Source organism: Episyrphus balteatus, chromosome 1 (assembly GCF_945859705.1).
Source record: "Episyrphus balteatus chromosome 1, idEpiBalt1.1, whole genome shotgun sequence".
In the NCBI taxonomy this organism is placed as follows: Eukaryota; Metazoa; Arthropoda; class Insecta; order Diptera; family Syrphidae; genus Episyrphus; species Episyrphus balteatus.
This window is the reverse complement of record NC_079134.1, coordinates 81,804,061-81,831,372: the sequence shown is the minus strand read 5'-3', so window position 1 is coordinate 81,831,372 and position 27,312 is coordinate 81,804,061. Positions and strand designations below refer to the sequence as shown.

General features: G+C 31.9%; 1 protein-coding gene across 1 annotated transcript in view; it reads right to left on the bottom strand.

The window, feature by feature from the left end:
- The window catches only part of LOC129907272 (focal adhesion kinase 1-like), a 237,538-nt gene that overhangs the window by 140,547 nt on the left and 69,679 nt on the right, over positions 1-27,312 (bottom strand). The window contains exons 2-6 of the mRNA XM_055983392.1: positions 26,820-26,916; positions 26,333-26,760; positions 25,998-26,269; positions 25,829-25,938; positions 25,492-25,772 (exon numbers count right to left, since the gene is read on the bottom strand). Coding sequence (XP_055839367.1) covers positions 25,492-25,772; positions 25,829-25,938; positions 25,998-26,269; positions 26,333-26,760; positions 26,820-26,880 — 1,152 coding nt within the window. The 5' untranslated portion in view covers positions 26,881-26,916. The remainder of the gene's footprint in view (positions 1-25,491; positions 25,773-25,828; positions 25,939-25,997; positions 26,270-26,332; positions 26,761-26,819; positions 26,917-27,312) is intronic.

Genomic DNA, 27,312 nt, shown 5'->3' with positions numbered 1-27,312 from the left:
AACCGAATAAATGATACACGAAAAAATCATAAAAAATCCCCTGATTTCAAAAATATGGGTACCAGAAGTTTTGTTTCAGCTTTCGGCCCGCCAGACCGCTTTGAAGCATTTTGAAATGCAATTTTCTAATAAAAAACCTAATAGCTTATTTTCTGTTGGGTATAACCGTATGATGGTAACAAATTAAAATTTTATGTCTATTCCTGGTTTAGAAAATATGAGTTTAAGCCAGATATTTTTCAGCCTTCCCTCTGCCAGACTCCCTTAAAGGTTTCCCAAACAGGTTTTTCCATAGAAAAAACACCTAGTTTCTGTTTTTTTCTTATAAAATTGAAATAATATTTTTTGTTTAGAGTAACCATATGATGGCCAAATATTAACATTCTCTGCCTTTTCCTGATTTAGAAAATGTAAGCTTAAGCCAGTTTTGTTTGAGCCTACCCTCTGCCAGACGCCCTAAAAGGTATCTCAATAGTACGGGAAAGTTAGATTTTGCTATATGGGGCATGGGGGTCTGGGAAAAAATCCGTTTGTCCCTATACAAAAAATTGCAATTTTTTGAAGTTTTTTGCCTACAGATCGAAAACGGTGTGTCAAATCGAAAAACCAATATTGTAACAAATGAAGGTAATTAAAAGATCTACAACTTTTACAACGAACAAATTTTTTTAAAAACGCTCAAGTAAAAGAGATATGACAAAAATAAGAAAATCACTTTTTGACGTGTTTAAAAAAAAAAACACCCTAACTTTTAAACCAAAGGGATAATCGAAAAATGTTATTTAACATATATTGTAGAAAATTAAATTATTTCAAGTTTGTCATACCTACATTGTTTTTTCTGTAGGTTCAAAAATACGCGAGTTATGTGAAAAACTAAAATTTGTATTAAAAAAAAAAAAAAAATGGCGGCCAAATGACTCTTGGTGCGATTGAACCAAATTTGGTTTACGACTCGTGTCTTTATGCCTTTCGAGCCCTGAAGTCAAAATGCATTTCGGATTTTTTCCCAGACCCCCATGCCCCATATAGCAAAATCTAACTTTCCCGTACTATTGAGATACCTTTTAGGGCGTCTGGCAGAGGGTAGGCTCAAACAAAACTGGCTTAAACTTACATTTTCTAAATCAGGAAAAGGCAGAGAATGTTAATATTTGGTCATCATATGGTTACTCTAAACAAAAAATATTATTTCAATTTTATAAGAAAAAAACAGAAACTAGGTGTTTTTTCTATGGAAAAACCTGTTTGGGAAACCTTTAAGGGAGTCTGGCAGAGGGAAGGCTGAAAAATATCTGGCTTAAACTCATATTTTCTAAACCAGGAATAGACATAAAATTTTAATTTGTTACCATCATACGGTTATACCCAACAGAAAATAAGCTATTAGGTTTTTTATTAGAAAAATGCATTTCAAAATGCTTCAAAGTGGTCTGGCGGGCCGAAAGCTGAAACAAAACTTCTGGTACCCATATTTTTGAAATCAGGGGATTTTTTATGATTTTTTCGTGTATCATTTATTCGGTTAATACCTAGGAAAACGCCAAAAGTTGATTTTTGACTGCATTTTGGATGCGTCTGGCAGAGGGAAGGCTGAAAAATAGCTGGCTAAAAATTATATTTTCTAGTACTGGAATAGACATAGAATATTAATTTGTTACCACCATACGGTTATACCTAACAGAAAATAAGTAATAAGGTTTTTTATTAGAAAAATGCACTTAAAAATGCTTTAAAGCGGTCTGGCGGGGGGAAAGCTGAAAAAGAAACTTGCGGTACCCACAGATTCGAAATCAGGGGATTTTTTATGATTTTTTGGTGTATCATTTATTCGGTTATACCAAAACGCCAAAAATTGATTTTTTGCTGCACTTTGGATGCGTCTGGCAAGGGAAAGCTGAAAAAGATCACTGCCAGACTTGTTCCGTTGATATACTGTGGTGCATATCTAGATATGTGCACACTCGAATTTCGGTTATATCAAAACTGCCAAAATATGCTGCCGGCTCTTAGACTATCTGATAGGACGTTATTTATTTTCGTTCGTTGCTTGCGATCTGACAGATACGAATTCATCCAGTTTAAAGACTCTCCACGAACTCCATACTGCTCCAACTTTTCGATTAAGATTGCTCTGTTAACTGTCTCAAATGCCCGTTTTAAATCAAGAAAAACACATATTATATTCGTTTTCGTATCGAGTTGTTGTTTCCAATTTGCGATTACCATATTAAGTGCACTTTCACAAGAATGTTGTTTTCTGAATCCGGACTGGTTTTCAATTATCAACTTATTATTTTCGAAAAATGATTCCAGCTGAATATACGCAACTTTTTCAAGAACCTTCTCATAGAGAGGGAGGGCATTAATTGGTCTAAAGTCTTCGCACTTTTTTGAATTTTTCACTTTTGGGATTGGGGTTATTTGAGACATTTTCCAAGAGTTCGGAAATTCACCATCACTAAAAGAATGGTTTATTATTTTCACCAAAGGGGGACCAATACAATCGATCATGTCTTTAAAAATCTTTATATTGATGTAATTAGGATCTCTTTTGTTTTTAATTTTATCAAATACTTTTTTTAAATCAGACAATTGTATACTAGAAAAATTGAAAGCTATAGGGTTTCTTGTAATATAATTTACGAATGGAGCATTAGGGATTGAGTCACTGATTTCCGTTTGATCTCAGGATTTCCAATTTTTGGAGATCTTAAGAAAATAATAGAAAATTGTACTAAAAAAGCTTGCAAATACACATCGTACAACAAAGACAACTGGAAAGTCATAGTCGAAGAAGCCGACGAGTATAGATCTGTCACTGAAGAACTGAGCAAACACCAAATTCAATGGCACTCATATGAGAACAAAGCTACAAGACCAATAAAAGTAGTAGCCAGAGGTCTTCATTCCTCGTGCTCTCCTGAGGAAGTAGTGGAAGATCTTGTACAAAAAGGCTACCAAGCCCTTGATGCAGTCAATCTATTTAAGAATGAGACAATTAAAAACTCCTCTGGAGAATCGACGACAAGTAAGAGGTTACTACCTTTATTCATGCTAACTTTTGACAGTAAACAAAGTGTCGAAGAGATTTATAAAGTAAGATCAATCTTGGGCATAGCTGTTAAAATTGAACCACTCCGAAAATCTAAAGTTGTTCCGCAGTGCAAACGTTGCCAAGCTTTTGGTCATACCCAAAAATACTGCAACCGCGAGTTTGCTTGTGTAAAGTGCGAAGGAAAACATGCAACTAAAAATTGTCCGATGAGCAAAGATCAGAAAGCAAAATGTGTGAACTGCCAGGGTAATCACCCGGCAAGCTATAGAGGCTGACCAGTTGCCAAAAAATTCCAAGAGTTCAGAAGCAAAAATACATCTGCTAGAGACAAACCCAGAAACACAGTAAATACCGATTTAACTGCTGAAAACAATACTAAGAATGAACCGCCTAAAAAAGCTGTTCAAAGTTAAAGCGATGAAAATAAAGCCTATTTTCAGATTCTAAAAGATGTGCGGAAGAATGAAGAGAATTCCATAAAAGAAATGCTACACCTCATTCTTCAAAGAATTGATAAACAGGATTTGAATATCAAACAGTTAAGCGAAAAAGTCGCTCTTAAAAAACAATGATGGGCAGAACACTTAAAATCGCTACATGGAATGCAAACGGTCTTTTACAACACTTATCCGAATTAAAAATCTTTTTAGATCTAGAACATATAGATATTTGCTTGGTGTCCGAAACTCACTTCTCCAATGGGCAAAGTCTAGATAATGTAATAGAAAACTATTCATGTTACCACGCTCCACATCCAGCTGACAAGGCAAGAGGTGGATCGGCGATTCTTATAAAAGAAAGCTTAAAACATTATGAAGAAACCAAGCTTACTAATGAAAATATGCAAGTAACAACTATTAGTATTGGTATGAAAAAGAAAGAGTTTAAGATAGCAGCTATATACTGCCCACCAAGGCGCTCCCCGACAGAAGATGACTATACAGATCTATTAAATCTTCTTGGGCATAACTTTCTTGTTGGTGGAGACTTCAATGCGAAACACACTCATTGGGGTTCAAGACTTATATCAACAAAAGGCAAAAGACTTTTCCAAGCAGGCAGTAAATACAATTGCGAATTCTATTCCTCCAGGTCGCCTACTTACTAGCCTTCCGATACTAACAAAATACCAGACCTTATTGACTTTTTTCGTAGCTAAAGGAATCAAACGAAATCACATTAGTGTCGAAGGTAATTATGACTTGTCATCAGATCATACTCCAGTGATTCTAACACTAAGTGAATCGGAAGTAATAGAAAAAAGTAATCCAAAGCTTGTAAATAAGAAAACAAACTGGAGTGATTTTAGAGAAAGGCTTTTAAGTTTTATAAATTTAAGATCTCCCATGGATACAATCGAGCAAATTGACCATGAAGTGGAACAATTTATTGCTGATGTGCAACAGGCCGCTGAAGAAAGTACTCCAACATTTTCTAATAGAAGACAAAATGAAATAAAATATCCTTTAGAGATAAGAGAGTTGATAATAGAGAATAGAAAAGCTCGAAGAAAATGGCAAAATACTAGATTTCCAGATGATAAAACAACTTTTAACCGTATAAGCAACAATCTTAAAAAACAAATTTATAAATTCAAAAATGATTCACTCAGTACATTCCTAAAGAATTTAACGACTGATGCTTCAACCGATTTTTCGCTATGGAAAGCAGCCAAGCGCCTGAAAAGACCGCAGTTACTAAACTCTCCCTTGAAATCTCAAGATGGGAAATGGATCGGTAACCCAAAAGAAATAGCTAACCTTTTCGCGGAGCATCTTGCGAATGTTTTTAAGCCATACCCAACAAACGCGGCTGAAAATAGCTTACAGCCTGTTGATAAGATAGATGAAAGTGAAATACCAATTGTAAGATTAAAAGAAATAAAAAGTATGTGTTTACATCAACTATCAAATAAAAAATCACCAGGTTACGATCTTATTACTGCTCAGGTTATGAAAGAAATGCCTTTGAAAGCCTTCATAAAACTCCAATATATAATAAATGCATGCCTTAAGCAACGGTATGTCCCACACCATTGGAAAATTGCTGAAGTTATTGTCATACCCAAGCAAGGTAAGCCACCTACAGAAGTGACGTCTTACAGACCAATATCGCTTATACCAATTATGGCAAAAGTTTTTGAAAAACTGCTTCTGAAGAGACTTAGCAAAATTATAGAAGAAAGAAGGTTAATCCCAAATCACCAGTTTGGCTTTAGAAATAAACATTCCACGATAGACCAAGTTCATAGAATAACGGATGTAATAGAAAAAGCATTAGAAGAAAAACAAGTCTGTTCAGCTATTTTCTTAGATGTTGCTCAAGCCTTTGACAAGGTTTGGCAATAAGTATTTTGTTGGCAAATTTTATTCGTAATGTGCTACTGAGTGGACGTGTGCGTGATTACGTGGCAACAATTTTAAGTTCAAACGTTGCATTTTGTTAACGTACCAAGGCACTATCTCTGCTAAAAGAACTACAAATAACTTTCCACAAAATAGTATTGAGTTGTCATTCTCATTTATTTTAATTGAAGAAATAAGTTTAAATTATACCGCGTGAAAATACCTTAAAATTAAAGGAAAAAAAAAAAAAAAAAAAAAAAAATCAAATCATCCGCGTATTTTCTTATTTCTCTTAAATATTGAATCCGACCGCTATTAGTCCGAATTCCACATACGTACATAAAATATAAAAAATCAACACATCTGCATTTCAATATACTACATACGCACCTCTTTTCTAAACTGCTTTTGCCACTCTACCATCTGCAAGGCTTGAACATCGCATCACTACACACCATCTTGCACCTTGTATGCTCATGCCTGGTAAGCGTAATAGAGAAGCTCTTTCATCTTCCCCTGATAAACGACTGCAGCCCACCTCCCCCGATCCCAAACAAGCAAAGAACATACACTCAACACCCGAACACAAGTTACACTTCTCCTCTCTTAACAACACTATGGGAGCTGACGAGGAAGCCATCACCAAACAAAGTGAATATATCATATCACTGATCTCGTCAAAAATGGATGACTTTGAGAGAAGATTAACAACAAAAATTGAAACTGACGTCTCCGCACTTCAACACTCTATAGATGACGTCACTAATCGCATACGAAATTTGGAAACGAAACTCAGCGAAATTGATGTTCTTAGAGAGGAAAACAAAATACTTAAAGAAGAATTAAAAAAACACGATGACGCACTTCAACAAATAATCGCACGCATTGATCGTAATGAAGAATTACAACTTTACAAACAAACGGAGAGTGATGCTCTCATCCATGGTTTACCTTTAATGCAAAATGAAGATCTTAAATCAACTTTTAATCATATGTGTAACACCATAGGAATGAAGCCAATAATTATTCGGGACATTTATCGACTGAAAACAAAAACTCCGACACCAAATTCACGCATAATTATTAAATTTTTGTCACCTCGCGATAAGAGCAACACACTTCGATCTATTTCTAATTACCGATCTATATCAAAAAAAGCACTATGTCTTCGCGATTTTGGACTTTCTTCCGACAAGCAGGTGTTTGTGCACGAATGTCTTACTGTCCGAAATCGATTACTACTGCAGAGTGCAATAAAAATGAAAAATGATGGGAACCTGTTTTCGGCATTTACCATGAGAGGTTTTGTTTACGTCAAGAAGTACCGCAATGATGAAGCTCAACTAGTGGAGAACAACGAGGCATTGAATGTTGTTGCTACTAAATCTACTATGAAAACAACTTGAACATCTGATTAGCAAAAGTGAACACAACGTTTTTATTTATCTATTATTATTATTATTATTTTTTTTTTTCTCTATTTGCTTTGATCTTTAATTTCACTTGTATATTGCATTTTCTTTTATCTTATTTTTTGGATTATTTTTAATTTCCTTTTATATTTAACTTTAATTTGTTTAAAACTTCTTTTATTACATTTTTTTTTTCTTCTCTATTCTGTTTTTATAAATAACAAATGAATATTAAATTAGATAAATACAAATCCACCTATCACATTGTCATCATCTGCGTCGTCGTCTGTTTATTCTTCATAAATCATTGTAACATGGTCATGTTTCTTATGTTTTTTTTTCTCTTGTTGCGTTGGACTATTTTGGGTCCTTATCGCTATTTTGTTTATAATAATGGCTGATTCTAATTTTGATAGTCGTCATTGGGAGTCCTTATCCGGGGATGAATATTCTACGCGCTCAATGATACGAGTATTAGGTAAACAGTGTGCTGGTTTGAAAATATGTCATATAAATGCCCAAAGTTTAACTCCTAAGATAGATGAATTTCGTTACTTGTTTGAAAACTCAAATATCGATATTGTATGTGTTTGTGAAACTTGGCTCTCTGATGATAGTTTTTGTAACTTGAATGGGTTTAACGTGTTTCGTTGTGATAGAAGTGGACGTAGAGGTGGGGGTGTCGCAATCTTCACACGCGTAGATATAAACAGCAAAATAATTCGTAAGTCATCACCAGGTAGTGAAATCGAATACTTATTCATTGAAATTAAATGTAATAACAATAAACTTTTAGTAGGGTCGGTATACCGCCCAAATCGGAATATTGAACTAACGTCGTTATTTTCAATATTGGACGAGTTAACCTTTGTGTCTCCTTTCATAATTGTTGCGGGAGATTTCAACCATGATGTGCTAAGGAACTCAGAACTTGTGGATAGAATGGGTTCACTGAATCTATTTCCTGTAAATGTAGCTACTCCTACACACTTCACCAGGCACGGTAGTACTTTACTTGATATGTTTTTTGTAAGTCATATTGAAAAAGTTCTTCTTTACGACCAGCTCTCTGCACCATGCTTTTCGAATCATGATTTAATTTATTTAACATTTGAATGTTCACCTATAGCTCTTTCTTCTACTTACTGCTACAGAGATTTTAAAAATGTCAACAGGCAGCAGCTAGAAAATGATTTGAGTCATATTGTGTGGTACCATATATATAATATGCCCTCTGTTGATGACCAGGTGTTATTTTTTCAAAATAATTTTGAAAGTCTTTTTAACCTACATGTTCCACTTGTCACAAAGCAATTAAGTAAAAAGAACCAGCCCTGGTTTAACAACTACACTTAGGAGCAAAAAAATGGAATCAAACTTTTCGTTCTGTAAAAACGGTAATAGGTCAGGATATAATTGACATACATGAATGTTAATTGCACCATTAAAAAGCTTGAAACAAAAGCTTTAAATCAATGCTAGGAACTTAAAAACCCGTTCACTTTATAAAGATCCAATCAACATAAATGAAGCATGTAAGGAAAAAAAGACTGAAACTGAAACAGAGAGTATCTGGAAAATTTAACATTTAAAAAAAATTAAGTGCAATTTATTGACAGATTACGTCAATAGTAACGTAAGTAAAAAAAGACTGAAATTGAAGCAGAGAGTATCAAGAAAATTTAACATTTAGAAAAAAATGAAGTGCAATTTATTGACAGATAGCTATGATACTAACGTATGCATTTATAAGTTTTCACCAACAATTAAAAGTTAAAATTTCAAGCTTTTAAATGAGACCATGAAACGTGGAGAAACATTATTTTATCCATTGCAATTTTTGTTTTTAATATAAATAATTTTTTTGATTCCGTTTTTTTGCTCTTAAGTGTATATTAGGGGTCAGATAAGAGAACGTGATTTTGCATACAAGCGATGGAAGATTTTTAGACTTGAAGCATTACATAACGAATACAAATTGTTAAGAAATAGGGTAATAAGTCTTATTCGGGATGCTAAGCAACAATTCTTTGTTCCAAAATTTGATCCTTCTTTAGCCAAAGAAAAGCTGTGGAAGAATTTGCGAGAAATAGGGGTGGGCAAACAAATAATGAACAAAGATAATTCTATTGACTGTAACGAGCTTAATAAAAAGTTTGTTACCTTAAATTCTTCCGGTTTCGAAACGAGAACTTGTGAGTTGATGGATTCGACAAATACCCGTTTATCTTCAACTAGCTTTTGCTTCTCACCAGTTGATGATTGTGATGTTGTGAAAAGTCTTCTAGATATCAAGTCTAACTCCGTTGGAACCGACGGCATCCATCCGGTTTTTCTGAAAGCCATTCTTCCGTTTGTAGTTAAATACATAACTTACATATTTAATAACATTTTAATGACGAGTACTTTCCCCTCCGTTTGGAAACAAGCGAAGATAATACCAATTCCAAAAAATCATGAGGCAGGTGAATATAGACCTATAGCAATATTACCTTTTCTTTCTAAAGTTCTGGAGAAAATTATAAATCAACAAATAAGAACTTTTCTTTGGAACAACAAATTGATGTGTATAAATCAATCAGGCTTTCGCCCTAAGCACAGCTGTACTACAGCTTTAATTGACGTCGTTGAAAATATCAGAAATCAATTAGATAAAGATAAAGTGACTATATTAACGCTCCTTTATTTTTCAAAGGCATTTGATACCGTCAACCGTTTCATACTTTGCGAAAAACTTAAAGATCAATTCCATTTCTCGTTTCCATCAGTCAAGCTTATTCTCTCCTACTTAACCGGTCGATCGCAGGCAGTATTTGCCAACAATGTTATGTCAAGTTTTCTCCCCTTGCAGAGAGGTGTCCCTCAGGGTTCTATTTTGGGCCCTTTGCTGTTTTCTATGTATATTAATGATCTTCCTTCATGCCCGTTAAACTCTTCTGTACACATGTATGCTGATGACGTTCAATTATACAACAGTTTTCAACTAGGTATGCTTGAGAATGGTGTGCATGAAATCAATGAGGATTTGAATGCTATCGTTATGTGGTCCCGCAAAAACGATCTTTGCTTAAATCCGAAAAAAACTAAATGCTTAGTCATCTCTAGATCCATAATTGATACTTCATATTTTCCTCAGATATATTTGAACAACTGTGCTATCGAGTTCGTTGATTCTGTAAAAAATCTTGGGCTTACATTTAATAAAACGCTAAGTTGGAACACCCATATAAATCAAACACTAGGTAAGGTCTATGGAGGTCTGCGATTACTCTGGGCGTCTCATCACATAATGCCTTTAAAAACACGCCTAATATTGGCCAAAACCTTATTAGTACCCCTTTTGCTTTTTTGTTGCGAGGTGTTTAGTAATTGTGACTCCGAACACAAGCGAAAACTCAACGTTGCATTCAACAGTATTACGCGTTATGTTTATGGTCTTAGGAGATACGACCACATATCAAGTTTTTCCAAGGTTATCTATGGCATGTCACTTGATAATCTATTCAAGTTAAGAACCTTAACCATGCTTCACAATATCATACAGTCGCATCAGCCTGAATACTTATATAATAAAATAAATTTTACGCGTTCTGAAAGATCATGCGACATAATCCCAGTACGTTACACATTCCTTGTATCTGAACGGCAGTTTTATGTGCATTCTATTTGTTTATGGAACTCCCTCCCTCGCTCTGTTAAAATTATAAGCAGCCCGACCATGTTTGGAAAAACGCTAAGAGAACTCTTCTCCTAGCTCTGTGCTTGTTTGGTGATGTTGATGATGAAGAAGATGATGATGATGATGATGATGATTATGATGGGATGAGGAAGACGCTAGTTTCTGAATGTTTTTATTATTTTTTATTATTAGCTTTTTTTTTTCTTTTGATAACACTTAAATAATCTTAATATTAATTATTTAATACATAATGTACATTTTTCCACTTATAACTCAAAGCACAAATTTTGTAAAAATAGTATTTAGATACTGAAATTTGCTCTAATTTATAAGATTTTGTATCTTACTGAGTATAATTATACAATAAAAGAACTATGAACTATGTTTGGACCTATGGTATCCAATTATGGGGCTGTACAAAGAAAACAAATACCGAAATCATCCAAAAATTCCAAAACAAAGTCCTTCGTGGAATAGTTAATGCACCTTGGTACATAAGAAATAGCGATCTACATCGTGACTTAAAAATACAAACGGTTACAGAAGTTGTTAAAAAATACGCTGTATCCCATAATCAGAGACTGCAATGTCATACCAATTCTGAAATGGTGTCCGTCTAGAATACTAGAAACCATGTTCGGAGATTAAGAAGAAGCCTCATGAGCTTATGGTCTAAAAAAACATGGGAAAGTATTAAAAGTTTAAACTTCCCCCAAAGTGATTTTACAAAGTTAAGAAAGAAAAATCTGATGTCGATCTCTCAAGATTGGTCCTGATAAAGAGGTGATTTCCGTTATACTTTCAACAAAATACTTATTGAATCTGTTGGCTATAATTAAATTGTTACTATAATTTGCACCTTCAAACATTATTTCAGCGATTACCGATTGTTTTTCTTTAAGAACAAATTGTTTTATATTTCTCCACATTGATTTCTGATCAGATGAACTGTTTATTTTATTTTTGATAAAGTTACTTTTTGCTTTATTTATCTCATACTTGTACTGGTTTCTCAAATTTTTATAATTATACCAATCTCTCGAATTATTTGTAAAACGGGCCCTACTATAAGCTGAAATTTTGTTATGTTTTATGATTCGAAGTGCACCGAAGGGCCAGCAAAAGGCAGGTTGAGAGTGTTTAACTTTAAGCCTAATACCATACGGATACCGAAGATTTCCCCCCACCAGCGGTAAGGGATCTAAAGTTTATGTATAGGCGGTACCATACCGTAGACAAACCGATTAAAAGTCGTTGAAATCCAGAGGAAACTCTGTGAGCAACCGGTTCAAAACCGTTGAAAAGCTAAGGGAAACCTTACATCTAAACCGATTAAAAGTCGTTGAAATCCAGAGGAAACTCTGTGAACAACCGGTTCAAAGCCGTTGAAAAGCTAAGGGAAACCTTAAAGCTATACCGATTAAGAGTCGTTGAAAAACCGAAGGAAATTTTGAGAGCAACCGGTTAAAAGCCGTAGAAAATATCAGAGGAAACTCTCTTGAAGAACCGGTTAGAAATCGTTGAACAACCAGAGGTCACTCTGTTGAAAACTGGTTAGAACCCAACATTACGACACATACAAAACCAGGGCAGAGACCGGAGTTGCCGAATTCATCAAAACACCAGAGTTACCAACATACAAGTAAAGTAGTGTTTATTATTAAGTTTTTATGAATAAATAAAGGATTGAAAAGAATAAATGATCTTTTAATATGCCAAGGTTCAGTACCTCCCTTGATTGACCCTGGACCCGACGAACATACCTCAGCTATAGAATCCAAGGTACATCACAAAATGTGAATCTTTCTGTGGTCGTTTATTCCACATAAACTGTGCTGACATTAATGATACTGAATATGATATAATATTAGAAAAAAGACTTTTATTGAACTAGTATTAAATGTGAGCGCTCTGAGAAATGAATTCTCTTCCTATATTTCTTCTCATGATAATAATTCTCCACCTCGAAAAACCGCCAAAAATAATATATCGGGCTCTCTAAGAGAACCAATAAGTCAAAACAATTATCCATCAATTTCATTTATAGAGAAAGTCAGAGTTCTATGCGGTTCTCCTTTTTTGTTTAATTTATACTTATAAAAAGTCTAATTTATTGTAAAAACTTTTGAAATCGTCAACTGAACTTAAGTTGCGGAGAATTCAAGACTTTCCCTGTTTAATTGCGCACACAAGACATGAAATTATTAACTTTTATCGACGGCATAATCATCAGTGCACCGTTAATACAAATTGCATATGCAGCTAAAGCGAAGTAGAGAAGATCAACTAATTCAAATACAATTTCCATCGCGAAAAAAATAGTATGGCAGTTGGAAATATGTCTATCGATCAATTAAAAGTAATGCTGTTCGATTGCATTAACGATTGCGTTCTCCCCAAATTTGAGGACATTGCTAAAAAAGATGATGTTCAAGCAATTGCATCACAAATGCAGTCACTCAAAGCACACAATCTACATCTTGTACAACGGATAACTGCAATGGAGAACTACTGTCAATTGTTAGAACGACAACTTGATACTCTAACACGTATACACTCACACTGTATACAGAGGAGTCAACGTCATCATAAATTATAGAATAGTGTTGCCGCCTTTTACGTTGTAATGGTTCGGGTCTTAAAAATAAATTAACAATACCAAATTTTTTACCTTTTTTTTAGTTTTGATATTATTATTCTGTTAGAGACTTTTTTTGAAGAAAGTCACGAAGCACAATTTGTCAAGTTTTTCAAAGATTTTTTTATTTAAATTTATTCCCGCCACCCGCAGTAGCATTTTCGGTAGAGCGAGTGGTGGATATTTGTTAGCAATAAGATGTAGTTTAAAGAGTTTTGTTAGTTTCAAATCTGTAGGAAGAAAGACTGTTATAATGTTAAATCACAGGCATGAACAATTTTACATTCTTCCAACCTATTTAAATTGCACTAACTGGAATAACGATTTTAATGAGCTGCAAATTTTTCCGAATGAAATTGATTTTAAGCATGTTTTAATATTAGGGGATTTAAATGCAAGAATCGGTGAATTTCAAAATCCAGCCTCTCTGATGAACAACACATCACATACGTTTGATACTTTAAGAGGGTCTCTGGACGTACTTGTACTGAAGACTTCGGTTTTATTGTATTAAATGGAAGTACTTAACAAGATAGCAGGGGTGAACTAACATCTATTTCCGGTGTGAAGGGATCGCACTCGCGATCATATAATTATTAATAATCCATTCCAGTCATTGACACAGAAGATCACTGCGACATAAGCAATACACCTTGGTCATTGACTTTAACACTTCACTTTACAATAGTAAATATATTTCTCAAATGCACTCGCATTTCATTCATGGTCAACCTAATGCACCCCGTACTATCTTGCACGCTCTGACGTTTCAGATTACTTCCACTCTGGTCAGTGTATCTACCTAATAAGGTTCAATGCACTATATTCTTTATATGCATTGGATATATTTTGTTTACATCTAATAAGGGGTATGCATATTGGCTATTAATTTGATGACATGGCAAGTATGCTGTCGAATGTTTGGGTTCAATATGAACATTAAATATTATCTGTATGTTTGAGTGAATGTATGAATAGATTTAAGTTCTTATGTCGTTTTCTTTCACTCTATTAAGGAGTACTCTAAATTTTTACTCCTTTTTCTGGAGTGAAAGAACATAATGAGAGTAATTTTTTTTTTTTTGTGATTGTGTGTGTGACAAGGCAAAAATGGATAATTTCCTTGAAAAAAATAGTGATAAAAGGCCTAGGGAAAACATTTTATGAATTGAAAAAAAAAAAAATTAATATTAAAAACATATGAAGCATAGTCTGCTTTTACATGAAGACGCAAGAGTCAAGATTCAATGAAGAGTAAGGGAGAAAGAAAGTTCGAAAAAGAGGGATGGAAGATTTTTTACCCTGTGAGTCTCCGGTCGAAAATTTTGAGACTCATTTTGACGTCTCTCTTTGATCTTGTTCTTTTTTTTGCTGTTTTGCTTTAATTGATTTCGTCGGTGGCAGAGTTTGCTTCGTCGGATGTATATTATTTGGGTGTATACTAACTTTTATTAATTTATTTAAATGTTTTTGTTGCACATAGAGCCCCCTGATGTTGTTTTTTGTATATTTTGGTGCTTTTTTTTAAATAAAAATAGATACGAAAACGAGAACAAGATAAATAAAAAAAAAATAGCTGTCAAATTTGCGTCTTATAAAAATTACTACGTGTAGAAGAGCGCGACTTACCGAAGGGAAAATCAAAAGGAAATTCGCCTTGCGTCTTCATGTAAAAGCAGACATAATAAGCGTTCGTTGACAAGTCTGCTTCTACACGAAGACGCAAGGCGCAGAAATCATCTTCAAATTTCCTTTTGATTTTCGTTTCGGCGCATCACGCGCTTCTACACGTATTATTTTTTTGAAGACGCAAATTTGACAGTTATTTTCTTTGGTTTTATTTTGTTCTTGTTTTCGTATGACGTCTTCTACTGGAAGACGTAGACGCACGAGATGCACATAAGAAAAAAAACACCAAAATATACAAAAACAACAACTCTAGTGGAGTCTATGTGCAACGAAAGCTTTTGAATAAATTAAAAACGTTACTATACACGCAAAAATAATACACAACCGACGAAGCAGATTCCGCAACCGACGAAATAAAATAAAGCAGAACTGCAAAAAAATGAACAAATCAAAGGGAAACGTCAAAAAGAGTCACAAATTTTTTTTAGCGGAGACTCACGGTAGAAAATCTTCCTTTCCTTTTTTCGAACTTTATTTCTCCCTTGCTTGTGCGTCTCGCGCTTTGCGTCTTCGTGTAGAAGCGGACTTAGTTTTACTTTTGGCATATTTTTCATTATGCTTCTGATCGGTTAATTCAGCCTAATTGACACACACCCTTAGTTTGATTTTATAATTGTAAAATAAAAATATCCCATCAACGCAGACAAAAAATGGGATTTTTTTGTTATATGGCACAGGATTTTTTTTTTATTGATGAAGAACACTGGCTGAAAATTTTTTTTATTCGGTTTTCAATTTCATTTTGGAAAAAGTGAAGAATTAACGAAAAAATGCAAGAAATATATCTGGCGGAATATAATACAGTAGAAAATATATTCATAAAGGTTGTTTTTGTTAATAACAAATGAGTTTGAAAGAAAAACTTTTCGCATTTTTCAATTTTCAAACAAAATTTTGAAATGTCAAACTTCAAATTCATAAGTGTGTGTGCAAGTCCGTGTGCAAATCGGTGTAAATCTGACTAAAAATGTGGAGTAAATCCGGGGTACTCCGTAGTACTAAAATTACTCCGGAGTAATTTTTTTTTACACTTTTGTGGCGTCAAAGAACACAAAACCTTCAAAAGTGCAAAAATAAGTACTAAAAGGGTACTCTCATTGGAGTGAAAGAAAACGACATTAGTGTGTAAGAAAATGTTTCATAAGTTTTGTTCAATAAAAATCACTCTTAAACTCGATGCATAGCCGTTAACTCTGGCTTTTGTTTTCATTTCATACTCTTCCTTAAAGACAGGCTCTATCTAGCCGATTTCAATTTCATTCGGCTTGGGGAAGCCGAAGCTTTCAACAAAAAAAAAACAAACAGATTCAATTTCTTTTTCAACAAATAAAAAAAAAAAAATTGTATTTAAAAACTATTTGAAAAATATTTTTACTATGAAAAAAAAAAATATAGATAGCAAAAAAAAAAGCATATGTAAATTCCTTTTAAATCAAAAAATTCTTACATATACATTTATATAAAAAGATAATGGGAGGTAAAAGTTCCAAAGAAGAGGTCGTTGTGACCAATAATAATAACAACAGTAATAACAACATAATGAGTTCTAACTTACTTATAATTGACATAATAATAATAATATTAATAATATTAGTAGTATATCTACTCTTTAAGATTACCAAACATTTTTTTAACCGAAAAGTCCAAAAGATTGTGGGTAATGAAATCAAAGGTTTATCAATTTAAAATATATATTAGGGTGCTTCTTATATGGTCGAAAAAATCTTTTTCTCGATTTTTTAATGGGACACCCCTGCATTATGTTCTACCATATAAGCATAGTATATGGTATTTTTTTCCGATTTTAATATAAAAATTTAGGGGTCGCTACCATTCACGAAAGATTTAAGTAAAAAAAAAAGATCAATTTCAACAAAATTTTTTTTGTTACAATACAAAGTACGCTTAAGACCCGATTTTTCAATCTTCTAATAAACAGTCACTGTCGAATAAAGTTTATAGGTTCATAAACAATTAGATAAAATCATTGAATTTTTCAATTAAGAAAGATCACTCAGTTAGCTATTCTACAGAATAACACAAAAAAAATGGCAAATTCAAAAATATTCAAAATCAAACCTTCATTTTTATTCCACTATATTTTTATCAAAATTTCTTTCAAAACAGTTAAGGATTTAATATAAAGTACTTAATTCTGATTACAAATTTTAAAATTTTTTGAGAAAAAAAAAACAAAATTTGGTGTATTTTTCAAAACTTTGAAAAATAGCGACCCCTAGAACGTGTTTAAACTGGACCAAAGTTTACCCAATTTATTTTTAAGGCAAGAAGAACAAAATGAAAGGGTGTCCCATTAAAATTTCGAAAATTGATTTTTAAGAAGCACCCTAATATATATGCATTAAAAAACTAAATTTAAAAACAAAAAAAACTAAAACTAAAAGGTATAATTTAAACAAAATATACTTTGAAAATGAAAGTTATTGATCTCTCCGTTGACGATCCCGAAATTGATATAAAAAACCATACAATACTTAAGAGAAAGTTTAATGATCTCGAAAAATTCATTCCTTTCTTGAGTTATCTATTTGACTTGGAACTCATAGCTCAGTACAAATATGAAATATTGCCCCATTGGCTTAAAAAGAAACATCATGCAACCCTTGACGAATGGCACCTGAGTTCCTGCAATAACTATATAAGACGAAGGTACGAGAGACTTAAAAGTACAATGGATATCCCTACGCACATACTCGAAATTTTCGAAGGCGGAGTCTCAATTCTTATTTCTGATGAAGAAGACTCAAATTTGCCATCTCCTCTATTAGTATCAAGAAAAGAAGAAAATTTAAATTTAGTACATAAGCAGCAAAGCTCAACATTTAATATCGAAATCTCACAAACAAAAGGGGATTCACAAAGGTTCAGAATGACTCCAGGATTGCCACAAATTCCTATGAATCAAGCTGAAGTCGATATGAATCAAGAAGCAGTAAAATCAGAGAAGCCGTATGTTCAACTTCAATCTATTTGTACAGACAACGACAATAAATTCGATTCAGAAAAACATCAATCAAACAAAAATCAATGATTTTTGTAAGCTTTTGAAAAATCATATCATAACAAAAAAAATTTTTAATAATAAACAAGCAGATAACAATTTCTAAAAAAAAAAAAAAATCAAAATTACAAAAAAATGCAAAATTTATAAAAAAGAATCAATAGGTACAATATAAAAAGTAAAAGATTTGCATACATTTATAAATATTCATGTCAATAAAAAAAAATTAATAAAAATTTACTGTGTATAATCTTTGTTTTGCCATCATTAGTTCAATAAAATGCCTTTTTAATATAATTTTAAATCAATGTAAACTTAAAACGTTCAGAAAGACAAATATTCAATAAATAATATATTAATTTAATAAAAAAAAATATCAATGTTTATACCTATAAAAAAAAAATTTTGTTTATTTAAGTAATAAGTAATTTTCATTTATAAATTTTATTCCTTTCCGACTTAATTTTTATTGTTTGCCAAAATGAATAACAATACAAAAATAAAAATGTTTGAAAATAGATTTCGAATAGATATGTTATTATTATATAAAAAAAAATATACTTATGTAAAAAAAAAAAAAAAAAAAACAGAAACAAAAACAAAAACAAAAAAAATTGCAAAACCAAAGTTATAATTCCACATTGTACAAAAGAAAAAATTAAAAAAAATACTCGTAGACGGCCGTCGAGAATACAAAATTCACGAGTTACAGAAAATATTAGGAGAAATGTTTAAAAAAAATAATGTAAAGGTGCACCTCATAAACAAATGTATTGAAATAACCGATCCTCAGAAAAAGAAATTAGTACGCATATTACCAATAAGTGGACATGAAAAATAATCCACATGCTTTAAACGATTAAACTAACATACTTTTTAGACAGGAATGCAAAACGGTGTGACGACATATGTACGTTAAGCACTGCCCAGTATGTCAACGAAACAAATATAGCCAACCGAAAAAACAACCTATGACTATCACATCAACAGCAGAATCAGGTTTTGACAAAATATTCATAGACCTTGTAGGTCCTTTAGAAGAATCTGAAGATGGATCTAAATACATACTCACCATACAAGATGAACTGACAAAATTTATCGAAGCCTTACCAATTCCAAATATAGATTCAAACACGGTAGCCAAAACTCTAGTAGAAGGTTTTATTCTAAGATACGGAGTACCACATACAATAGCATCTGACCATGGAACCGAATTTATAAACCAGGTTCTCAAGGGTATCTGTAAGCTTTTGGAAATAGAACAATTACAATCTACTGCGTACCATCATGAGAGTATAGGAGCTTTAGAAAATTCACATAAGGTTTTAGGCGCGTATCGCAGAAGTTATGTCTCAGAAAAACACACAGACTGGAGCACTTGGTTGCCATATTACGTTTTCTGTTACAACACATCTGTACACTCAGAAACAGGCTACACGCCGTTTGAATTAATATTCGGAAAGCAGTGTAGCTTGCCAAAAAACCTGGCAAAACAAATGGAACCGGTGTACAACTATGACGATTACGTAATTGACCTCAAACATAAATTACAAGTTGCCCATAAAGACGCTCGAGAAACGCTTATTAAGAAGAAAAATGTTAGAAAAGATAAATATGATAGGGAGGGACAAACGAAGAGTAGTAGTTTTGAAAAAGGAAGTTTAGAAAGAAATTAGATCCAATATATATAGGACCATATGAAATTTTGTCTGAAAACGGTGTAAATTGTGATATCAAATACGATAATAAAAAAATGACAGTACACAGGAATAGACTAAAACCATTTTATAAGACATCCATTTACTGTTAATTCAAATAATTCTCATTTCAATGTTCAATATTGTAAATTAATACTTTATGTTTAATCACTTTAAAATACTTTATGTTTGTAATCATATATTTCATTGATTTAAAATTATTTCAAAAATCATATAAAAGGCTGAGCTTGATTCAAAACAAATCACTCTTGTTTGATATTTCGTTGAGCAAAGGTTGCCTAGCGCTAACGTTCTCAAAAAAGTATCACACCAGGGGGAGTGGCTTTAATTGTAAGCCAACCTTGAATCGTTTAATTATTTTTTATTATTTACGACGTTTTCTTCAAAGCGCCTAGATAATTTTATGAAATATAGTTCAACGAAGTTTATGGTTGCCAACTCACTTCATTTAACGTAATTAAAATTACTCAATTATTTTATTAATAAAATTGTTTGTATATATATTTGAAAAAAACAACAAAACGTCTTTTCATTCATCTTTGTTGGTGATTCAATTTTCTTTTGTTTAATACCTTTGTTCGTTTATCTGTTCAACGTTTACTGCGGTCTTCGGACAGTATAAGCGCCTCAGAATAAATAAACTAAGCTGCGATTTCTAGATTTGTGGCAGATAATTTGAGAACTGATACTACACAATAGTGTGTAGTCACACCCACAAACATCAAGGACGAAAACCTGGTCCTACAATTTTACATATATTTAACATTAATATGATTAATGATTAAAACGAAATCAAAAAAAAAAAAAGGGGAAGGAAGTACTTCCGAAAAATAATTACATAAATATGTATGTATGTACGTACAAAGTTAAGTACCATTTTATTTAATTTTAATCGAGGTCATAGATAATAAGTAATATTTGTAACCTATATAATATAAGAAGTAAAGCATAGATAATAAGTGATATTTGTAAGAAGAAAAATATATTAAATTAGTCACTTCATATAAAAGAATACGTAACTACCTAAAAAAACGTTAATTATAAAATGAATAAGAAAAGAAATATATAACATTATAAACATACAGTCAAACATACTATCAGCATACACATAATAAAAAAAAAAAAAAAATAAAAAAAAAATTGTTAATAGTTCTTAAACTCAAATTCACTATTATACAAGTGACGCGTAAAAGAAGAAATCAAGACATGCCATGATTTCTCCTTTTTTTCCTCCGAGAAGGGTGGTGTGAAGGGATCACACTCGCGATCATATAATTAGATAGATAGATAGATAGATAGATAGATAGATAGATAGATAGATAGATAGATAGATAGATAGATGATTTTTATTAAAAAATTTTACATACATGTATAACAATTATTTAAACAAAAATCTTATTAGCATGGCTTGAGCCGTCTGCCAGAATGACAACAAAAAAAAAATATATACATTATAAATAACACTTATAATATAGTTCATCATAAGCTTTCTTGATTTATCATATTGCATTTTTTTTAATTATTAATTATTTTTTTAATTATTAATAATCCATTCCAGTCATTGACACAAAAGATCACTGCGACATAAACAATACACTTTGGTCATTGACTTTAACACTTCACTTTACAATAGTAAATATATTTCTCAAATGCACTCGCATTTCATTCATGGTCAACCTAATGCACCTTGTAGTATCTTGCACGCGCTGACGTTTCAGATTACTTCCACTCTGGTCAGTGTATCTACCTAATAAGGTTCAATGCACTATATTCTTTATATGCATTGGATATATTTTGTTTACATCTAATAAGGGGTATGCATATTGGCTATTAATTTGATGACATGGCAAGTATGCTGTCGAATGTTTGGGTTCAATATGAACATTAAATATTATGTGTATGTTTGAGTGAATGTATGAATGGATTTAAGTTCTTAGTGTGTAAGAAAATGTTTCATAAGTTTTGTTCAATAAAAATCACTCTTAAACTCGAAGCATAGCCGTTATGCTCTACCTAGCCATCAATTTCATTCGGCTTGGGGAAGCCTAAATCCCCCATAGCTTTTTAGAGGAGGTAGGGCGACGAACGTTGCATGGCGATCTTGCCAGGCTGGCATTAGGTGAATCTTGCCAGTCCATAGATAGAAACTGAGACCGAAGGATATTTCCAGATATTAAAACTAATACAAATTAAATTGTTATTTCCGATGACGAAGATTCAAAGAAGATGAAAATTTAACAAATGCCCAACAAAAAAATAAAAATGCAGTACATACATATACACCAAAATTCAACGGATCAAGACAATAATTTTGACTCAGAAAAACAGGTCGTACTATGATAAAAACTCTTAAATCAATATTTTTAGCTTTCAACAAAAAAAAAAAAACAAACAGATTCAATTTCTTTTTCAACAAATAAAAAAAAAAAATTGTATTTGAAAATATTTGAAAAATATTTTTACTATGAAAAAAAAAAAAAAATATAGATAGCAAAAAAAAGCATATGTAAATTCCTTTTAAATCAAAAAATTCTTACATATACATTTATATAAAAAGATAATGGGAGGTAAAAGTTCCAAAGAAGAGGTCGTTGTGACCAATAATAATAATAACAGTAATAACAACATAATGAGTTCTAACTTACTTATAATTGACATAATAATAATAATATTAATAATATTAGTAGTATATCTACTCTTTAAGATTACCAAAAATTTTTTTAACCGAAAAGTCCAAAAGATTGTGGGTAATGAAATTAAAGGTTTATCAATTTAATCAATCGGTGGGCTCATCAGTGTCTGAATTTAAACAAATTCCCTTAGAATATTAAAATTCACAGTATATTCATGCTGTGAGTTTTATATAGTGTCGGTAAACATCGACCAAAATAAGGCGTCTTAGTAAGGGTACGACAGATCTAACTGATGAGCCCACTGTCGTACCTGGGCGAAACGCTTTATAAATTTTTGGAGTTGAGGTCACTTGAACTTATAAATTGAATTATATTCAATCGCTCCACTTAAAATAAAAATAATTTTAATAATTTTTTATTATTTTAGTTACTTTTCTTAGTTATTATATTAGCCTGACCACGGGCATACATTTTCTAAATGTCTGAATTTAAACAAATTCCCTTAGAATATTAAAATTCACAGTATATTCATGCTGTGAGTTTTATATAGTGTCGGTAAACATCGACCAAAATAAGGCGTCTTAGTAAGGGTACGACAGATCTAACTGATGAGCCCACTGTCGTACCTGGGCGAAACGCTTTATAAATTTTTGGAGTTGAGGTCACTTGAACTTATAAATTGAATTATATTCAATCGCTCCACTTAAAATAAAAATAATTTTAATAATTTTTTATTATTTTAGTTATTTTTTCTTCGTTATTTAATATTTCCAAAACTTTATATTTAAAAGCACACTCGCTCACAATCAATCTCCTAACAACACTCACCAAATCACCACAAATAAATAAAATCCAGAAAATAAACAGCTGACTTTGAACTTTTTTTTGTCACACCACACACTTTACCACAAAAAAAAAGAAGTGCACCATATGAGCCCATGTATATTTATCATCCGCTTTGTAAAAAAATTTATTCAAAATTTTGATTTTTAGAAAATCGACTTTTGTCCAGCTTTTCGACCAGAATACTCCTATGTGAGGCGTAGGGAAAAATTTGTATGAACGGAAATAAAATTTTGGTAGTAGTTAACAAGTTTTTTTTATTTTAAAGGGGCTATTATTTCATGCTAATGAATCATCAAAAATATAAACGTCAATGTCTATATTTGTAGAAAATGAAATTCGTCCATTGGAAAACATAAAAGGGTAGGTGTAACTGATTACACAGGTCAACACGAAATTTCTGCTTGGGTTGTGACTATGAAATTATGATAGATATATTGATACTCATCTGGAAAATATTTTTTTTTTTTTTAATTTGCTTTTGAGGTCAGCAGAGCAATTTCCAGTTTTCAAGTAAATCTGTCTTTTACAAAAATTGTCGTGCGTAATTTTGGCAAAAACTCGAGAAGGTCTTTACCGATTTGGCTGATTTTTGTTTTGTTTTCTTCATTTTAATGCTGTTTTTTAATATTCATATTCAGAAAAATAAAAAAAGGGAAATTTAAGAAGAGAAAAGAAAAATTAAATCGAAAATTTTCGTTTTGGTAGAATTTTTATCAAATGGGAGCTTGAGGCATCATTTGATACCTTCTATTTTCAATATTTATGGTAAAAGTAATTCACCCTGATGGTATTTTTACTATACAAAAATAACTGCTTACATAAATAACTGTATCCAAACCGTAGCCAAACTAGTTCATATTGAAATTCTTTATTTATTGAAAAGTTAAATTAATTTGTTTGTATAGTTTTTTCTTATTATTTTATTGCATATACAGTGTGTCTAAAAAATAATGGATTAAACGAAATGGGCTGATAGGCTAACTTAAGATCTCTCAGAATTTGGTAACTTGTTCATCCCAAATAGTTACAGTTCTTGTGAAATTTCGAAAAGTCCCTACGTTGCAACAGTATTTTGCTTCCTCTGCCCATAATTGATTTTTGTTTTTTACAATTCTTTCACGAAAACATTGCCTAACAATAAGAAACAATTAATTAATAAAAAATATGTTTTATTTCATATGTTTTATTTCATATGCCATTTTTCTGCAAATTAATTAACAGTTCCGAATTTCATAAAAACTCAATTTCTTACTTTTATTTCAGAACAACAAGACGACAGAAATTTGTATTGTGTGACTCTGGTTTATTATTTTTAAAACTTGTCCCACTATTGCAGTTTTCAAAAAAGTATAAAAGTTGCCAAAGTTGAAGTTAGATAAAAAAATATTACAGTTTGAACTCAACAAAACAGGGTCTTTCGGAGCAAAAAACCCTTGTATTCATCATAACTTTTTTCTTATAATTTAAGTCGAATAAAGTGCTTTGCCAAAAATGTAGAGCTTTATATTATCTACATTTTATACCTTAACAGTTTTTTTTGTACAATGCACGGTTCTTGCACTATAGCTCATAAGACTCGAGTTAGGCTCACAGGGTATGAAAATTGTATTTTTGCTCCCAACACTACAAAAGCAAATCTTAGGAGCGGAAAGGGTGATTATCTATTTTTTTGGTTTACCATGAACCCAAAAAGTGCAAATTAAACCCAAGCACAAAAAATATTTTTATTTTTGTCGACCTGTGTTATTAGTTTATTAATTTCTTTTCAGAAATAATACAATTGTCTGGGTAAAAAATTTAAATAAAGTTGATAAACGCATTTTGTATTGCAATCTGGCAACTTCACCAAAAAGATAATTTTTACTTTTGGCTTTGTTAGGGTCAGTTGTACAAATATTTAATCCGTGGATCAGCAACTTTTGTTTTCTGAAATTGGTAGTAAAGCTGAGGTTTAGCACTGGTCCAAGGTCTATATATGAAAAAATGGCCACATCCATGCTTGAACCGAAGTTGACCCGCAGTTAATCCGCCGAAATCGGCGAGTTAAATTCCTGAACCAGGGCTAATCCACTTTTGTACAACTGGCACTTAAGTTCTGAAGCTCTTAAAGAAAAAAAAATTCCATTAATTTCTTAATTTTTTCCTCCTTATTTCCTTAACCCTAGTATCAGTATGCAGATCGAGCTAAACTTTGGCTCCCATACAAAACTATCTCAAAAGTTAAGCCGATCTAAGATTTATTTTTTTACTTTTTGAAATTTTCTGGCACAGAATTTTGTTCTACGTGTGACATCTTTACTTGTTATATGATTTTTGATTGTATTTAATGTTTTTTAGTATATAAATTTAATATTAAGATATAAAGTTAGTATTTATCGAATTAAATATATAAATTTTTTGTATGAAATGTTATTAGAATTATGTTAAATTTTATACAACTAGCATACTTACATTGAATCCAACACAATTTATGACTAGTTCCTCTTCATTGCTACTTGTTTTCATTTTTAACTGCGTTTTAATATCTGTGCAGTTGCAATTTAGTTTTTTAGTTGGTTTGTCTATGTTCGGAAACTTTTGTGTACTTTTAAGTCGATCATTTGACAAATTTTTTTGACAATCTTCAATTTGGTGGCTATCTTTCGATATAATGCAAGTTTTTATGTTCTCGATATTGTGAAAATCAGCCACTTTAGTAAGCCCTGTTTGTGGATGAGTTTGATAAGAGATTCCTGTTAAATATAAAGTTCTTTATTTGTTATTAAATTATTAAATGCATGTTAACAACCAATATTAGGCCCAATGAACAACATTCCAGAAATATTCCACGCAGAACTTAAAGTTACGGTAAACTGCTCTTGATCAAAAGTATACTGAGTTTGCAATAGTTCAAAAAATCTGAAATAATGTGTTCTTTAAATAAAAATACACAAGTAAACTACAATAAATAAATCTACTTCAGTATATATTCGATATCACTTAAATTGTGAATTTTTTTATAACCAGTTTGTATCATTTTCTTAAGACTTTTTTGCTTAGTGCTATGTATCACAGCTTGTGGTAAAAAAGATTTAAAACCAATCTCTTTGTCAATGTAGTCAACATGGTGTTTTTTATCTTCCGTTTTAATAGCATCCCTAAAGTAATGTCTTATTCCTAAACAACACAATTGAATTGCAGTATCGAGGTCAGGAGTTGTTATGCTTGAATTAATGTAGTCTTGTTTTACCTATAAAGGAAAACCAGTGAATATCATATTAAAGCGACAGTAAGAATTTTCAATTTAAGTTACTTGATCCAAATAAAATTGACATGTTATTTTATCTTTTTCATAAAGCTCTTTAATGGTTTTTGGAATATATCGAACTCGTAGCTCGGCCCTCCAAACAAAATTAATGTGTGTGTCAAAAGTTTCTGACTTTTGCTGTTCTTTCTTTCGGTTGGTCAATGTTTTATAAGGACATTCTGTATTCGGACAGGATGGATCCGATATAAGAGCCGAGACTTGAGTCATTGGTGTGTCCCTGGATATCCAGACGACTTCTTTGGTAATAACATTACGTAAGCGCAACGCATAGCTTTGTGAGTTTGCTTTTTGCCCCGGTATTATATTCAGAACAATTTTCTCAATGATTCTACGAACATCATCCACTAACTCATTGAATTTGATAGTACGAAGAATATTATTAGGTAAATAAACATGTAAGGTGTCCATTTGTGCTAAAATACAAAATATAATTTAATATAATTGTAAATAAATAAAAAAGTATATGCCTTACCACTATTCTGCTGATAGCAACTCAATTGAATAGAGTGATTTTGGTCGATGTTTGTATCCATAATTTGTTTGTGCTGAGTTGTCGTCTATATTGCGAACTTTAGAGAAGCGAAAATAAATGTGTGAACATTTTTTTTGTAAAAATTATGATTTTTTTAAATAAAATACATAAGAGGTCAGTGGCCAGGCCTTGAAGATCATGATATTATTTAGCTGATTTCTTCATAATATGCATGATTCACTGAAGCTTGCTCATAAATATTAAAGATAAAGAGGCAGCTCAGATGGTCGAGCCCCCTCCAAATTCTGAAACGGCTGTTTGTATTTGTTTGAGTAAGAGCTGTAGCTGACGTTGAGGGTTGGGGTAATTTTTTTTCGGACTTTAGTCCATTTCGGAATTCTTCAGATCATTTTTTTTTTAGTGTTTTGACGTAAAATTTCTTATGAAATCTCAACATGCTTTTATCGCCTTATGCATATTTACTTTTTTTTTC